This window comes from Prunus avium, chromosome 1, assembly GCF_965620075.1.
Source record: "Prunus avium chromosome 1, drPruAviu1.hap1.1, whole genome shotgun sequence".
In the NCBI taxonomy this organism is placed as follows: domain Eukaryota; kingdom Viridiplantae; phylum Streptophyta; class Magnoliopsida; order Rosales; family Rosaceae; genus Prunus; species Prunus avium.
Window position 1 is genome coordinate 50679138 of NC_142284.1, and position 17429 is coordinate 50696566.

Below are 17429 nucleotides of genomic sequence, written 5' to 3' on the forward strand. Positions count from 1 at the left end.
AGAAGAAGAAAAATATAACTGTTTACACCATAATCAACCGAGCATATCTAGCACCAAAACGACTAGCACCAAGGCAGACACGCCTTCTTCCCTACCGAAAGAAGACACTCTTCCAAGGTGGGAGACACCTGCCGAAGCTCCCGACTGCCGAACCTAGTCTCTAAGGACACGTGTCACCACCACAAAGACTGGCACAAAGTCCCACATCGGAATTTTATACAAACCTCCCATTTTCACCTCCCTATAAATAGGGAATAGTATCCAAGACGAAAGGGAGGTAACAACTTTCTCACTTTTACTGATACTCTGCCAAATTTACCACTCTTAGCTGACTTAAGCATTGGAGAGCATTCTGCTGGCACCACACCGATGCCCGAAGCTTAACGACTGCTTCTTCCACTTTGTCTTCTGCAGGGTACTCAGTTACCGAAGGTCTTAGCCATCTTCCTTGTTGAAGACCTTATACTTCCCTATCTAAGTTGACTTCCCAAAAAGAGCATCAACAATAACCATTCATGTAGAGTAACTTTAAATGAGTTTTGAAAGGTCAATGACTATAAATTAAAAATGTTTAAAATCTTATGTTGTATTTTAAAAGTTTTTAAAAATACAAAAAAATTGAAAACATACTTGGTATTAGATACAAAAATCGCTTTCAAATAAAAATAAAATAAAATAAAATGTTGCTAGGATTGTACATTATTTTTTTAAAAAAGAAGATTATGATTTAATCTTACTATAATCATGCCATGATTGTGAAGAGTAGTAGCTCTCTCTAGTCACTAGGATTGTACTGGTTTTGAAAATTGCACGCCACGGATCTTTTTATTTTCAGTAAACAGTGGGCGTTGATCATTCCTCTTAATAAAATCCATTTAACACTTGTAAAAGACGACACACCTGAATTGTCGCTATCCATTACTGTACTAACTTTAAATATTTGGTTGGTTTTATTTTGCGTAATAACTTCAAATTTTTAATTGACCATTTCCATTTATACGACTCCGACGCGACCAATCAAAAACAGGTAGAAATTTAAAATCAGGGTCGCGGGTCCCACAACTGGACAAGCAATAAGAAAGAGTCCACGATAATCACATGAAAGCGCCCGCTTTTGATTTTTCTCTCCCAAGTGGAAATATGACTATTCCATTTGCCAAACAACCAAGGAAAAATTAGAAAGGAAAAGTTTGACAGAAACAGCCAAATGCAATCCGATTTCAAGTCCGCCCCTCAAACATTTCCAGAGAGGTTGCCAGTGGCTCAGAAGCGCTCCTCTGCGGTGCTATCTACGATTAACCACGCCGAGGTGGCAAAGCTCGAACGTTAATTCCCGATTGGTCGTGGATGGGCCAGTCAGCTTCGGCGGCCGCAATCCCAAGTCGCCGTGAAAGCAACCGCGACAGCCATCGCTCCAAGCCCAAATCAACGGCTGCGATCTGCCCGATGGAGGCCGACGACGAATCTTCTGAGATCGTCAACGCGGCTTACGACTTCATCTCCGATCTTCCGGACGAGTGCTTGGCTTGTATATTTCAGTCCCTCGGCTCCCGCGATCGGAAACAATGCTCTCTGGTCTGCCTTCGGTGGTTGAGGATCGAGGGACAGAGCCGTCACCGTCTCTCCCTCGACGCCAAATCAGATCTCCTCCCTTTTATCCCTTCCCTCTTCTCTCGCTTCGACGCCGTCACCAAACTCGCCCTCAAATGCGACCGCAGAACTGTTAGCATCGGCGACGAAGCGCTCGCCCTCATATCTCTGCGCTGCCGTAACCTCACGCGCCTAAAGCTCCGCGCGTGCCGCGAGTTGACCGATGCCGGCATGTCGTCGTTCGCCAAAAACTGCAAGGCCTTGAAGAAGCTGTCGTGCGGGTCCTGCACGTTCGGAGCTAAAGGAATGAACGCAGTGCTTGACAATTGCTCGGCTCTGGAAGAGTTATCGGTGAAGCGGCTTCGCGGCATCACGGACGGAGCCGCAGCCGAGCCGATCGGGCCCGGCGTAGCTGCCTCGTCGCTCAAAACGATTTGCCTCAAAGAGCTCTACAATGGACAGTGCTTCGGTCCTCTCATAATGGGCGCGAAGAATCTGAGGACTCTGAAACTTTTCAGGTGCTCTGGCGATTGGGACAAGCTTCTCCAGGTGATAGCAGAGCGAGTCACCTCCATGGTCGAGATCCATCTAGAAAAGCTTCAGGTCAGTGACGTAGGCCTCGCTGCCATCTCCAATTGCTTGGATCTGGAGATTCTACACCTGGTCAAGACCCCTGAGTGCACAAATGTAGGTTTGGTCTCGGTCGCCCAACGCTGTAAGCTTCTACGGAAGCTTCACATTGATGGCTGGAAGGCCAACCGAGTCGGAGACGAAGGTTTGGTCGCGGTGGCCATGAGCTGCCCTAACCTTCAGGAATTGGTGCTCATCGGTGTCAATCCAACGAGAGTGAGCTTGGAGACTCTGGCTTCGAATTGCCCAAACCTAGAGAGACTGGCATTGTGCGGAAGCGACACCGTCGGCGATGTCGAGATTTCGTGCATTGCGGAGAAATGCGTAGCGTTGAAGAAGCTTTGCATCAAGAGCTGCCCGGTTTCGGACATCGGCCTCGAAGCGTTGGCCAGTGGGTGCCCTAATATGGTGAAAGTGAAGCTCAAGAAATGCAGAGGAGTGACAGCGGAGGGTGCCGATTGGTTGAGGGCAAGCAGGCCTGCGTTGGTTGTGAATTTAGATACAGGGGAAACAATCCAAGACCCCAGTGCCAGTGACGGTGGGGCCAACGATAATAACGGAGTCGAGTTGCCGGCGGCGTTGGCTATCCAACCGGTGTTTCTGGGTATTGCGTCATCGAGCAGTACGGGGCGGTCGACGACGTCGTTTAAGTCGAGGTTGGGACTATTGACTGGGAGGAATTTTGTGGTTTGCGCCCTGAGAAGGTGGTCAAGTCGGAATAATAGTTAGTGTTTTATTGAACTATACACAGAACAAGCTTCCTGGAGCCGTGCCCATTGCTCATTGCTCATTGGTTTTTTTCTTCTCTTTTCCTGTATTATTTGGATTCTGACTTTTTTATGTACTTAATTTGATGCTGTGTGCTGTTTATTGCCTTTTGTCAATCCAATCTTTCTTCCTCCTTTTGTTTTTTCGTTTGTTTTTGCATCTCTTTGTTGTTGAAGCTTCCACCCTTTTAACACCACTTCCATTTTAGAACATGCACAATATCCCTGTGCATCATCAAACTTATCTACATGCATTTATATGTGTGTGTGTTTAGGAGCTCAAGCAAAAGCCAAGGTCGATTGTTCATATGATGGTTTACTTGAATTGTTCTATTCTTGGGAGGTGCGACGAGGATGCTTTTGTGAGTGCAAGGCCACTAATACAAAACTAAAGCCACTAATACAAACTAAACCTAGGAATGTAGGAGTAGGATTGAGATTGATCTCACCATAATCCCATTATGTGCGTATTTTTGTAGGATCACTTATTCTACAAAATGGGTGGGATATATAATCCCACAACTCCCACCCATTCGAGCTACTAGTTCCAATGAAGACTATTTATCATTTTCAACTCAATCTGATCCAATGCAGTGCAATCCTACCTCCTAATCTAATTCAATTATAGTCACCAAACATGACCTAAGATGGCAAATTCCTTTTCTATCGTCCACGATTTGATCTCACCTTCACATTGCTCTTGGGCGACGACTATGGCAATTGAAGACTCTTGAGTCACCCAAATGATGGCAAATTCCTTTTCTATCGTCCACGATTGAGCAAAGATAAGCTAGAAAAATCCTTGGAACCAACAAAAGAAAGATTAGGTAGAAGCTCCTTGAATCTTTACACAAGGCCTCATTTCAACACAACCGTCATTGGAGCAACATAAATTGAAAAGCAATCTGGTCTAAAGTAATCACATACCAACGAGCATGGTGACATGTAAAGATTAAAGTAACAATGATAAAAGGGGTTGAACTACATTTTCACTTTCGAAAAAGAACAAAAAAAAAGAAAAGGATTATCTGCCATAATTTGCCGTTTATCTCATTGTTTAGCAAAGAAAAGTAAAAGAAAAGACTACTCGGATAGATGAATAATGTTGTCTCCTTTCTATGTGTTAATGACCAACACCTGTAGAAACATAGTTAAGCTAAGTTTGAACGATAATATAAGGATGATTAAATCCTTTCCTTTAACATTCGTTGGAGCATTTGCTGACTCCGTTGCTGGAACTGTTGGTATCTTTAACTGAAGCAAATCTACCAGTATCGTGGGAGGCATTCTTCTACTCGGTTTTCTTCTCCTTCTCAGCACGCAGCTTCGGCTTCTGGTATATAATTATCTGACTCAGGAGGGTAGCATTTGTTGCAATGCCAATTACAGAGCCCAGCAAAACTAAGAAAGAATTAAGGAGAAGCAAATGAACAAATATATATATGTATGCATATGAAGAAAGGAATACCAACACCATTGTTCTTATTTTAGCCTGTTCTTTTTCGGGTGATGCACACAATAGAAAATAATTATTTTCTCTGGGAACTGAATCTGTTTTATTTTTTTTTAGTACAAGCGATAGTCTAAACTATAGGGGAGAGGGATTTCTCACACACACACAACTATGATGCCATGGGGATTTGAACCCGAGACCTTTGGTCTGCAAGTCAAGGCCCTTTTCCACTGGCCTTGACCCCGTTGGCCTCTGGGAACTGAATCTTGGTAGTCATTTTAGGGAAAAAGATAAGAAACTCAACAGCAAGAAGTAGGTTCTGTATCACTTGGGGTGAACCTGAGAACTTGCCACTTCTAGACAGATTCAGACTACCAAAACAAGTATAGCTTTGCTCTAAAAAGCATTTAGGAACGATCACACACACACAACTATGATGCCATGGGGATTTGAACCCGAGACCTTTGGTCTGCAAGTCAAGGCCCTTTTCCACTGGCCTTGACCCCGTTGGCCTCTGGGAACTGAATCTTGGTAGTCATTTTAGGGAAAAAGATAAGAAACTCAACAGCAAGAAGTAGGTTCTGTATCACTTGGGGTGAACCTGAGAACTTGCCACTTCTAGACAGATTCAGACTACCAAAACAAGTATAGCTTTGCTCTAAAAATCATTTAGGAACGATAAAGTTACCACTTTGAAAATGGGCCACTTACAGCCATAACCTTCTCAAAACCTACATGCATGATAGCCATATCAAATAAAAGTGCAACTTAAGTCCAAGAAACAAGGATACCGCTTTTTGGTGCTGCTTCTTGGATGCTGGTAAAAACTCTCACTGCAAAAGGAAGTTGATAAATTCGTGAGTCTGCTGAAATACATAATTTATACTCTACAGCCTACAGCCCTTTTAACATGTTTAACTTACCCATAGAACCTCCAAAATTCATGAAATTGGTTAAGAAGCTGAGCTCCCCTGTACTTTTATTCTGTATAAGAAACAATTAATCAGTATCAGCAAAGTAGCTAAAACAGGTGTGAATACTCAAAGTAGCTAAAGATTGATATGCAGGAGATTAAATGAATTGGTTGCCATGCCAGAGATAATCTAAGCTCAGACTTACCTCTTTTGGAGACACTCAAACTATACCAAAATCCTCACCTTTATAAAGAGAACTAGAGAACCTATTTAAATTTAACCCCACAGAGCGCAAAATTTACATATTTATTTAGGCAAAATGGTCAACGTTCAAAGGATGGGTGATGGCTGGAGTGAGTTAGAGACACAGCAACAAGAAGACCCAACTAATGTATAAGATATCTGCACCTGGTGCCTCACTAGGGCAGCATTTATATTGTCATCAATAGACAACATCTATGCAGGCATAAAGGAAAGAATTTTGATTCTCGGGTTTGGTTTTAAATCTGAGTTTTGTATCACAATCCAAGGGTTCTCCCAAATGTTTTAGGCTTCAATAGTACAACTCAAAGATACATGATAACCCTCAAGTAGATGAGCAAGAACCATAAGGAAAAGCTAAAAGAGTGCCCACCATAGTACTTTTGTCTGGGACTTCCAGACTCGCTCTAATGCATATTCATTATGTAAAATTATCCTTCCAATTCAAAAAGTAAGATACAGTTAAAAGTAAAATAGAACACCCAATTTAAAAACAAAACAGGCCCTTCATATTTAAACTTACACAAAAGTTTGCCCATATCTGTGGGATCTTAGCACATAGAAAAATTGCATGCTGGGATGCCTGTAAAAGATTGTTTCCACATTAGTAAAGCTATGGATAATGAACTACAGATCAGAAAAAATAACATCAAATTTGCGAGTATTTAAATTAGCTAGACTACAAAAAAAAAAAAAAGACAATACAAGACACGGAAGGGCTACTTACATATAGAGCTTCAAAGAGAATAGGATCGATTTGACCAGCTAAAATGGTCGGTGCTAGCGCACAATATCTGGAAAACCATCATATTAAGGAGGAAGTTGACCACATTTCTCAATTATACAGAATGAAGATTAGGAGGAAAAAAATAGAATGCCAAGACTGAACTGATTCTCAAGCAAGAAGGATACAGTAACGCCCTGATCCACGTTTTCATACCCACAGGTTGGGAGTAATAGTAGATAATGGCAACTAATATTATAGCTGTAAAAGACAAGCATAAGAGGAACTGTGTTAGATCCTTTGGGATTGCCATAATCCGCTCTTCCTAATGCTATGAAATTGCATGCAACAGGATCAACAAATTTACCAAGAGTTTACAGCTCTTTGTGTAAAATCCATGATACTTACTATAATCAATAAACCACAAGTATTCACCACAAAAATTAAATTCCTAAGATGGGTCAATCACATAAGGCTAATCGTGAAAAGCTAACTCACTCTCCGCCAAAATAATGCTTTTGTACCACTACTTCCACCCTCACATCCCTAAGAAGCACAAGAAGCCTTTGACATACCTTGGATCAGAAGAAAGGCCAATTCGCCATAAGCTGAGAATGGAAGCCCTTTATGAAGACAATATGCCAGAGCAATGGTGTACCCAACTACTTCAAGCTCAAAAGCCACAATACTAAGACCTCTCACACTTCCATGTTGCAAAATTTTCATTATCTGCAAACAAAGAACAAAAGCATCATATCATGTACAATGTCAAACTAAAATCAAAACGATTATATAGTTACATGGTGCAACTTGTTTCATGGCGTTAGCTAAGTACTACAATTCGTTAATCACTTCAAAGTCAAAGAGGAAAATTCTCTTCCTTCCAACGAGATTGATGCCCACAACTTGCTATCAGTAAAATTTGAAGGACATATCGTATGCAGGTTTTAAACTATTAGTTTTCAAGTTTAAACTGGGGCACTTCAAAAATGGATTCCTAAAACTGCAAGCTTTGGACACGCACAATTCATTGACCATAAGTATCTGGATTCTTTCCAGGCCAAATGAATTCTGGGTTTAGTTCTGAATGTAACAATTTCAAACCCTGTACTAAAATTTCTATCATGCAAGCCAGCAGCCTCGAGAATTCAAACAATAACTAAACAAAATCGACGGCACCCATGTCAGAGATCTGTCATGAGTCACCTTCTGTTCTTATAGAAACAATTAATTTCAACAAAGATTACAAAATGAAAACAGAAAGATGATTGCTTTAACAAATAAACACTGACACAAAGAAAGCAAAAGAAGAAGAAAGAAATGTGCCTGAGGGAGCTTGACAGTGGTGGAAGCGGCGACGATGGCATAGCCGAGGAGCTTTGAAATAAGGGGCAGCAAGCAATCCTTCTCAGGAAAGTGACCGTTGGCAAGAGCCCCCAACGCACAGCTGAAATCGATTCCAAGGACCTTCATCTCTGTTGCAATGGATCCTACTCCCCCAAGACTCGACCTTTGTATTTGTCTGAGGGACTCGTTCGTAACAACAGATACTTAAACCAACCAACCAAAGCCCTTCTTTTTTTGTGTGACTTTGGGTGCTTCGGTGTTTTTACCGACGCGTACGCTGACTGGTACATTGTGATTTGTTTCAATCTCCTCTGATAATTTCATTTAATTTACAATAATAATTTGTTCATATAATTAAACATAATTTGAGGAATTCTCTAATAAGTATTTAAGTTAAGGATTTGTCTCGGCCGTTGAATTGTCTTTATTGATGTGTTGGTAAATTTAATATGCAATCCAACGGTTTAAATTGGAAATATGTAATCAATCATTAACATAAAATACTTATCGGAGAATCTCCCAACATAATTTTATAAAACTATATATTAGAATAACTTTTTTTATTTCTTTTTATCAAAGCCTCAAAGCTTGGAACGGTGTATTTGATATAAAATCTTAATTCATTACCTCACTTTTTTGTTATCACTTGAACTAACTCAATGAACTTATATCATATCATTCATTAATAAGCTCGTTACCTAACATTATGAGTTTATTTTACAAAAAACACTTCACCTACTATAAAATAATTTTCAAAATTTTTACACTAGTGACATGCCAATTCAAGAAAATCTCAATCCAAATATGTTACACTCAATGCTCGAGAGTGTATTGCATGTCAAGTCAAGTATCTTTGTTTATAGTCATTTTGCCTGGCTGGTGTTTTATAATACCAAAAGCCAGAAGCAGCAGAGGTTTGTGTAACTGGGCTTGGGCCAACATAAAACACTAACTTGAGCTTGCGCTTAGTTTCAACTAGCATCATTTTTTTCTGTTGTGTAAGTGAGGCCATGGACTAAACAACAAATCACAAGGTCATTTTATTGATGTGAATCGATTTCATTTGGCATTTTCATACTTGTAGTCTGCAGTCTTGATCACATTAGTATAAAGTAAAGACCAACAAAGTTTCTTTAATTATAAAAGCATCATTGGTGGATCATCATTTATCTTTATTACACTATAATAATTTCTATCTTGAATTTATAATTACCTAGAGATCTATAACGTTTGTAATGAATGCTTCTTTCTTTTTTGAAAGTTTTCCTACAAGCCATTTTGATTGTAATTAGAGCATTTTCTGTTGGACTCATTGTTTGTTGAAGATGATGCATTTGGTTCATCCTTTTCTCTGGTGGGTGGGTGGGTGAGTTGGCAAGTCACAAATGTGTGTGGTGTGGACTGTCAAAAAGTAGGGTTTACAGGGAAATTCCGGGATAATGAAGGTTAAAAGTTTAATTTGCTATGTAATTATGCTGTTGGCTATTTTGTTACAAACAATCACCTTCCATTTGCTTAGTTGTTTTCCGTCAGTTTTGTAATTAAATGGTTTTTTGGTGAATGCTGTTGCCGTACCTAAGTCCATTGATAAACAGTATACTGTTGCAGAGGCAATTAAAGGTTCTATTGGTTCAGCTATGGTGATCAATGCTCACCCTCTTGCGTGTTCCTTCATGAAAATACAACCCAAGCCTACACGCTTTATGCTGCCAAGTTGACAGGTGGTCCAGATCACATACAAAGATGGTGATGATGACACATACATTATGAAAGTATAAATTTCCAATTATTATACTACTTCTCTTCATGATCATGTTTAGCCAACTGGATGAGTCATAAACCCTAGCAATTGTTGCTATATATTGAGCTTAAGGTGGACTCAAAATGGATTTGATAAGCACATGTTTTTGCTGTTACTTGTTGCTGTTCATGACAACAGAAGCAGCAAGAGCTAGTAAACAGAGTCTCAGTAGTGTACACATTGGCATTACATTGATCTAGCTAACCCTATATGTTGATTAAACATCCATCACAGTTGCAGTTGAGGGACCATTGTAAGGACAAAGTTTGGTGCAATTTATAGTGATGGAAGTGGAAACCAGTCAGGATTTGAAGGACCACTGCAAGAAAATAGACAAACCATAACAGTAAAGTTAGCTGCTCAAGCTCAATACATTATGATGAGTTTTTGGGACAAAACCAAGGATTGTAGCTGATCATTCCTAATTAGCCTACACTTGGTTGGGTTTTGTATAATTTATCTTAGAGTCAAGATGGGAATTTGATTAAAACTTTCTGTGACAATTTGATATTTTGGTATTTTGTACCTATTAGGGTTTAGTGAAGTCACTAATTCCTCCTTTCTGAATCGTAAATATACAGGCCCCACCATGAAACCAACTCAAAGGCCCACTGAACAGTTGGTTTGGTTGGAGGCTTACTCTCCTAAGTCCCAACACTCCATGTCTGCGCGTGGACATTGGTTGTTTGTTCCCATCCCAAGTTTGCTCTTTGCCTTTTTAATTGTGATGGAAACAAGAGTAAGAGTAGAGTGTGCTTGCTTAACTCTAAAAACCTCTTTCTCTGTGTCTCTCTGCGAGTATTTGTGTGCGTGTGACAATGGAAAGTGGACTTCCCATGCTTAATTGTCTCTTGCAGCACACGCTGAGGAGCCTCTGTTCATGTTCAGATTCTTCTAATTCTTCTAATTCTTCCAAGTGGGTTTATGCTGTCTTCTGGAGGATCTTGCCTCGGAACTACCCTCCTCCAAAGTGAGAAATTTTACTATAAAAACAGAACCAGCAGAGCTCATGTTTCATTCTACTCTCATGAAAAGCTTATGTTACAGTAAGTCACATTGCTTTTATTGTTGCATTGCAGGTGGGATTATGGAGGAAGTGCTCTTGATCGCTCCAAAGGAAACAAAAGGAACTGGTAAAGTAATTAACAAAGAATTGTGAGAAAACACCATGTTTCTCATTCTGATGATTTTTGAGTTTTAAGTGAATTTTGGTTTCAGGATTCTTGTTTGGGAAGATGGGTTCTGTGATTTCTATGAATGTGAGCAAGCACGAAGTGATTACATAAAGGGGAGGTTTGGGGCTGATATCTTCTTCAAAATGTCCCATGAGGTCTATAATTATGGAGAAGGGTAAGAATTGACCATCTAATATTTTGTTGGCAAGAAATAATTTAAACACAGGGTAGTGACCAGGATGGTTAATTTGCATTATATTGCCTGCAGATTAGTGGGGAAAGTAGCAGCAGATAGTAGTCATAAATGGGTGTTCAGAGATACACCAAATGAAGGTGACCCCAGCTTCATTTCCTCTTGGAATGTAACCACTGAACCTGTAAGCAAGTTCACTACAGTATTCTTCTTACAAAGTAAATGCAAGAATAAAATTTTCTTTTCATCAATCCTTATTTTCCCTTATCCATTCTTACATGCAGCAACCAAGAGCATGGGAGTTTCAATTCAAATCAGGCATACAGGTTGTTACTTTCAAAATATTCGAAACTGAAGTAGCTAACACAATTCATCAGCTCTTAATAGCTGATCTAATCCTTTTCTTTTTCTGAATTTTTGCAGACCATTGCACTCATTTCTGTTAGAGAAGGCATAATTCAACTTGGCTCATTTGACAAGGTGTGTGTCTCTGTCTCCTTTCATTTTTCTTTTAAAGTTTCAGCAAAGTCTGAATTGTTGACTAATGGGATTTTTCAGATATTGGAAGATCTCAATCTGGTAATCCGCATACAGAGGAAAATCAGCTACCTCCAGAGCATACCAGGTGTTTTTGCAATGCAAAGACCATACCTACCTATCCAACATCCCTACATCCTCAAACCAAATAACCAGATGATTGGAGGTCAAGAAACAGCTTTATCAGTCTATGACAAGCGCCAATTGACCGGGGTTAAAAGGTTGTTCAATGAAATGGCTGATGAAACCCAAATAAATTTGGGCTGGAATAATCCACAAAATGGGCTAGCAGGATCACCCCATTGGCCAATTCCACCTCTTCCACCCTCCATTTCATGCAGCCTTGGAGCTCTTCTCTCAAAGCTACCTTCAGTCAATTTCCCATCCTATAATGCTGCTGAAGCTCCTGACACAGCTATGCTTATGAACAACACCAGCAACAACAACAGCAATTGTGCAGATCAAACACTGACGGCTAGTGGTGGCATTATGAAAATAGAGTCATCCTGTCATTTAGATGTAGCTCAAGAAGAAAGGCACAGCTCCATAAACCCTAATCTGGGTATGGAAAATGGAGGAGGGGTAGACTTAGGATTTGGACCTGTAAGAAAGGGAAAGATTTAGGTGCTCTAAATCTTGATTTATTATAAACCTACAAAAGTCCACAATGTATTTTTATGGTCAAAAGGATGGTTTTGTTGCTTGTGGCTGTGTAGGTAAATTGCAGCTCAATCTGCTTAGTTGTGCTCAAATGGGCTTTTGTTCAAAAAACAATATTTGTAATTAGTCTTTTCATGCAATAATGTCTGTAACATGAGAACATTTCTAAGTGTCTCCTAATTTGGTTTCAATCATATGGGATTCAGACAATATATGATTACAGATAAATACAAATCAAAACATAATTATGGTTCAAGTCCAAGCTTAACTACCTACCTTAGTTGCTGCTGTTTAAATATGATGCTCCATCTGCACTGATTGAGGGTTTTGGGATTGGATGGATAGAAGCAGGGTGGGGTAAGACTATTGTGGCCTATCCCTATCTCTTTGGGGAGTGGTCTTGCATTATGTTGAATGGTCCCCAAAACCAAATTGATGATGAAAACTGACAAGAGATTGTTGGGTTGGAGATCAAAGATGATTTTTCATGAGACATATCGTATCTACCACCCGGCAAAATGGATGGTCCCAAACCCCAATCTTACAGATTTTTTTTCTTCATCTTTTTGAGTGAGTATGATACTAATTATAAGTTGTGACTTTCGCTTATGGGGAGAAGCACCTCCCATGTGATTTTGGGCCATTCAACATGTCGTCTAGACAAGTTGTTCGGGTATCCTATGAGATAGGACATGCTGGTTATGTGCCTATGCAACTTGTCATTTGGAAATTCCCACATCAGTCTTGAGTCTTAACATGGTTGGACCCATTTTAGTTGGCAAATTTCAATACCAATCCATTTATGTCGATGAAATTTCTCACCAAACAAAAAGTGAATGGCCTTCTTTTCCACAAATGAGGCAAGTGGGTTTATTAAACAATGCAACTGTACAACTAGGAAGGGAGGTCTACAGCCCACTCATGCATTCAGAAATATATGAAAATTTCTCCGAACTTACATGTTGAAGTGCCCCTCAAGCCGTGGTGTTGGCTTCAATTAACAGAAGAATTCTGGTTGAATGAAATCAAAATTCGAAAGGGAAACATCAATTCCATAGAGATGATTAAACGTGTGATGATATGAATATTGACAGAATGAATACCATAAATTGGAATAAAACCAGATGCCTGGAAAAGATAGTGACCAATCGAGTCAATGCAAAATTTTTACAAAATGAAAACCATAATTTGGCATGAAAATTGTCTGGCCAAGAGTCCTGAGATATCATTTGGGTCAATGGATTGGTGGCTTTGCTGTCAATTTAGACCAGGGAGAAGTGCTTGAAGCTGAGTTGTGGGGTCTGTTTTTTTGGGTTGAACTTGGCTGTTGAGAAAAAAGTAGATGATATTGTTGTTGAGATGGATTCTGAGACTGCTGTGCTTCTTATTCAGAGTAAGGTTTTGAATGCTTGTCATCCTAATGCTGGGCTGGTCAGTAGCTGTAAAAGGCTTATGAATTTGTTTCGAAGGATCAAGCTTCAACATATCTATAGAGAGAGAGGAATGATGTAGCTGATGGGTTGGCTACTTGGAGTCACAATCTGGATCTGGGCTGTTGCTATCTTGAAGAGAGTCCTGCCTGGCTTGGATATCTGTTGCTTAATGATTCATTGGGAGCTGTTAAGGCTCGTCTGATTAGTACTAGTTAGTTGTTGTGTTGGTGTCTGGGGGTTTTCCCCCTTTTTCTTCATAAAAATAAAAAATTCCCGATACACGAGTCACATGATTCCAAAGAACTTTCAATGGTGATATTTTGTGCTCCTTCAACACTTTCAAGCTGTAAGTCCTTAAGTTAAGGCATTTGCAACAACATGATAGCCATTTGCTAAAACCTTCTTCTATAGTTAAGAGGAAGAAGAGGATGGTACTTTTAGAATGGCATGCTTCACCTCCACCAATAGAGACCTCGAAGATCCACAAAGAAAGAGGCCAGACGGAAATTCTAACGGTGTCCACACAACGCTGTCTCCGAATTCAGCTGGAACAAGTCAAGATGTTTCAATCCAAAGTTAAAAGAGTACTTCAACATTACACCTTAACGCATTGTAAATCCAGGTGACGATTCATATGGTGCCCTCAAATAAATATAGAACTCTTGTGTCTTTCTATCCTCACATTGAGTCAAGAGTCTATCCAATGAACTCGAGGAAGGGAAAATGTGAGGTTTGTAGGTGCTTTACTTAATTAATTTGCTTACGAAGCACAAATAGTATTGAAGAGAAAAATTCAGAGTTAAGAGAAGATTTAGTTGCAATTCACACGATTTGATATTTGAAGAGCGTAAACACAATTTGGCCAAATGAAAGATCATGTTCCATTATTAAGCGAAGTACAATAAGTAGGATCCGAATGAAGCACTTCATAAAGGCGAATGCCAAATTCATGACTGAATTTACAGAACATATTGGTAATTGACAACAATCTGTTTGTCTATAACTCAAATGCATGACGTAAATAGAGCGCTATATACATACAAATCAGCATATGAAATAATCCATAACAGACAAACTATCCATTTCTTGGAATCTAAATGTTGGATATGAGAGAGTGAGCAAGTATGATAAATGAAGAAGAAGAATATCAAGGTGCCCTGATTTTTCATCCTTCCTAGCTTTTGTTACCACTTCATAAAATCACTGAACGCTAAGCTTAAGAACTGCTCCTCTTGCCACCACCAATTGCCCAATGAGGTTTAGCAGGCGTGCGCTTCAATGCCTTCACTCCCAGTGGATTGTCCTTGCTCTGTTGCAAGCAGAAAGGAATACAATGTAAGCAAATACTTTTTAAAACCTATCTAACAATGCTAGCATATTAAATTTTAGGGTGTCTTACCAGTTGACAGGTTCCTGCGTTGACATTGCAGACTGGATAGTCACTTGGGCAGCAACTATAATGGTCATCACAGCAAGTGGCGCCCTCAAGTGGACAACATCCCCAAGCAAAGCAGTAGTTTGCATACTCATAAATACAGCAGCAGGTGTTGCTCTCAGGGCAGGAGTAGTAATTATCACAAACTGACGGGGGCTGTACCGGAGACGGAGGAGATGGACCAGGGTTCGGGGGGTTCAGGCCACTCTTTACTGGATAAGAAGCCTCCATTGCAATTCCACATATTCCATGTGCGGTGTTGCCCAGGTTACGCTCCATCCTGATGTAGCCTTCCTCTCCCCAGCTGCCACCCCATGAATTTCTCACTATCCAGTAATCAACTCCTTTGTCTGTTCCATATCCCACAACTGTAACACCATGGTCCAATGATGTTCCACACCGTCCCGTAAATACACCCTGAAATAGCATTTGAAACAAAGAAACAAATTAGTTCACTCGTGTTCGAATTGTCAGACAGCATAAGTTTGGTAAGAGAACATTAATCATTCTTCGATGACAAGAAAGTCTGTACGTTAATAATTAACAGGAGAAATGATAGGCTAACCCAATTGATGCAAATGCTCAAAATACAAGCAGAAGAAAGATTTTGTGATATAAAGGGAAGAAAACTTACAGAATTATATAACTGGAAATCCCTGCCACCTCCTTCAATGGCAACAGCAATTGGCTGATTGGAAACAGCCTTTTGCAATGCTTTCTCATCGTATGCAGGAACATCTTCATAATCATCAATGGAAACCACCTTGGCATTTTTCTGCAAAGACAACAAAGGTATGAGAATATAGCTAAAAAATTTCAGCCATCTGTTCTGTTTTTGTTTAAAACATTAAATTACAAAAACAAAACCAACCCTGTAGGTGTCACAGGTGGCATCATATCCTTTGTAAGGATAATCCTCTTCACTGTCAATTCCACCATTGCTGATGATGAACTCGAAGGCATAATCCATGAGACCTCCATTGCATCCTTCATTGTATGTTTTGTCACAGTCAACCAGCTCCTGCTCAGATAGTGAGAGGAGATCTCCAGTCACTAGCTTGTTGATCCCTTCCACCGAACAGATTGTAGCGAATGCCCAGCAACTCCCTTCAACAACAAAATAATACTCGATGATTAACTTAATGACATAAATTAAGCTCACATTAAATCAGCAAATATAATATCTAGGAGGAATATCTGTTATCTATTTTTGTTTACGCCTTTGGTGTTGGGCTTTAAGACCTATGTGGGTCGCTATTAATAAAAGCCAGGGGCCCACAAGCGTGAGCATTGCGAGGTCCCCGTGGGCACACGGCGTAATTAGCTCTCAGCAAAAAGCTCAGGAAGAATCATTGGTCTCAAGAACAGCCATAGGCAACAAGATTCCTCCGTCAGATATTTTTTATTTTATTTTCCGAAATATACAGTAAGCAATATTCGAATTAGATCCTATGGTCACACTTTTCAGAGATTTGGTAACCCCACGGGCCAAAACTCCAGGAAGTCCTGGTAACTGCATGATCCGCGTGTTCTCAAGGTCCAGCTGAAAGCCTTCGACTCAGCTGTCAGCCTCGTCACCAATTATTATTGGCGGTCTAATTGAATAACCAAAACATGATTTTTAAGCCAAAACCCTTTGATTAAGCAAACAACCAATCAGATTATCAAAGTCAACTACTCCCTAATCACAAACCTTTGCTCTATCACCAAGCAAACCCAAAAGTCTAGAGGGAAAATGACCACGCAACATCACCAAACGTCAATGATTTATTGCCATGACAAGGAGTCTGCACCTTAGCATACAAGTTCTAATCTCCCTCCCCGTAAATTAGATTAATTTAGACTATGACTTACAATGAAAAATACTAACAAACATTGGAAAATTAAATAAATACTAGAAGTATTAAAAATTAAAAAACAGAGTAGGAAAGTTGAAACTTACCGCAGCTCCCTTGGTCTTTGATGGGGTTGACTACGCCCTCCTTCCTCCAATCAACGGAGTCGGGCAACGAGTCGCCGACACGTGGCGCGTACCGGTCGCTCTTGGTGTTCCGGTTGGAGAGCCTCTTCTTCTGAGCTCGGGTCTTGGTGCCCAGGAAAGTGGACCGGTACTCGTCGTTGGACAGATCGGCGAACCGGTTCAGACCGAGCTTGTAGCTGAGGTTCTTAGCGTTGTGGTCGTCGATGTACCTGAGGTTGTCCTTGAAGATCTGGAACCGGCTCTCCTTCTCCCCCAATCCGTTGTAGGCTTTACCGTGCTTGGCCAGCCACCCTTCGTATATTGACATCACCTCCTCGTCGGTCCTCCAGCTCGACTTCGACTCTCCGACGACGTTTTTGTCGTCGTAGGAGATGATCGACATGTCGAGAGCCGACGACAGGGTGAAGATCGCGAAGAGGAGGACCGCCATGGTCGACGAGGATCTGTACGGTCCCATGTTTTTGCTGTGCTCTGTGTTTGTTTACTGAGAAACAGAGTGAAGGAAGTGAATGTGTATGAGAAAGTGGT

General features: G+C 40.4%; 4 protein-coding genes across 4 annotated transcripts; 2 read left to right on the forward strand and 2 right to left on the reverse strand.

Moving 5' to 3' along the window:
• Positions 1 to 1111: 1111 nt before the first annotated feature.
• LOC110761951 (F-box protein At1g47056-like) lies at positions 1112 to 3133 on the forward strand. Its single transcript, XM_021964534.2, has one exon. It carries the CDS (start codon positions 1348 to 1350, stop codon positions 2947 to 2949), a length of 1602 nt encoding a protein of 533 aa, XP_021820226.1. The 5' UTR covers positions 1112 to 1347; the 3' UTR covers positions 2950 to 3133.
• An 812-nt stretch (positions 3134 to 3945) lies between these two features.
• On the reverse strand, positions 3946 to 7906 carry LOC110762004 (Mannose-P-dolichol utilization defect 1 protein). The gene is made up of 8 exons (XM_021964599.2): positions 7666 to 7906; positions 6915 to 7068; positions 6528 to 6600; positions 6343 to 6409; positions 6139 to 6198; positions 5364 to 5424; positions 5232 to 5273; positions 3946 to 4388 (listed from the first exon to the last, which is right to left on the reverse strand). Exons 1-8 carry the CDS (start codon positions 7810 to 7812, stop codon positions 4279 to 4281), a joined length of 714 nt encoding a protein of 237 aa, XP_021820291.1. The 5' UTR covers positions 7813 to 7906; the 3' UTR covers positions 3946 to 4278.
• A 2271-nt stretch (positions 7907 to 10177) lies between these two features.
• LOC110761947 (transcription factor LHW-like) lies at positions 10178 to 12212 on the forward strand. The gene is made up of 7 exons (XM_021964530.2): positions 10178 to 10457; positions 10567 to 10620; positions 10706 to 10837; positions 10931 to 11039; positions 11140 to 11181; positions 11279 to 11335; positions 11414 to 12212. The coding sequence occupies exons 1-7, from the start codon at positions 10306 to 10308 to the stop codon at positions 12014 to 12016; spliced, it is 1149 nt and encodes a 382-aa protein (XP_021820222.1). The 5' UTR covers positions 10178 to 10305; the 3' UTR covers positions 12017 to 12212.
• A 2130-nt stretch (positions 12213 to 14342) lies between these two features.
• Positions 14343 to 17429, reverse strand: LOC110761946 (cysteine proteinase mucunain). Its single transcript, XM_021964529.2, has 5 exons — positions 16863 to 17429; positions 15792 to 16027; positions 15555 to 15695; positions 14885 to 15337; positions 14343 to 14794 (listed from the first exon to the last, which is right to left on the reverse strand). Exons 1-5 carry the CDS (start codon positions 17356 to 17358, stop codon positions 14702 to 14704), a joined length of 1419 nt encoding a protein of 472 aa, XP_021820221.1. The 5' UTR covers positions 17359 to 17429; the 3' UTR covers positions 14343 to 14701.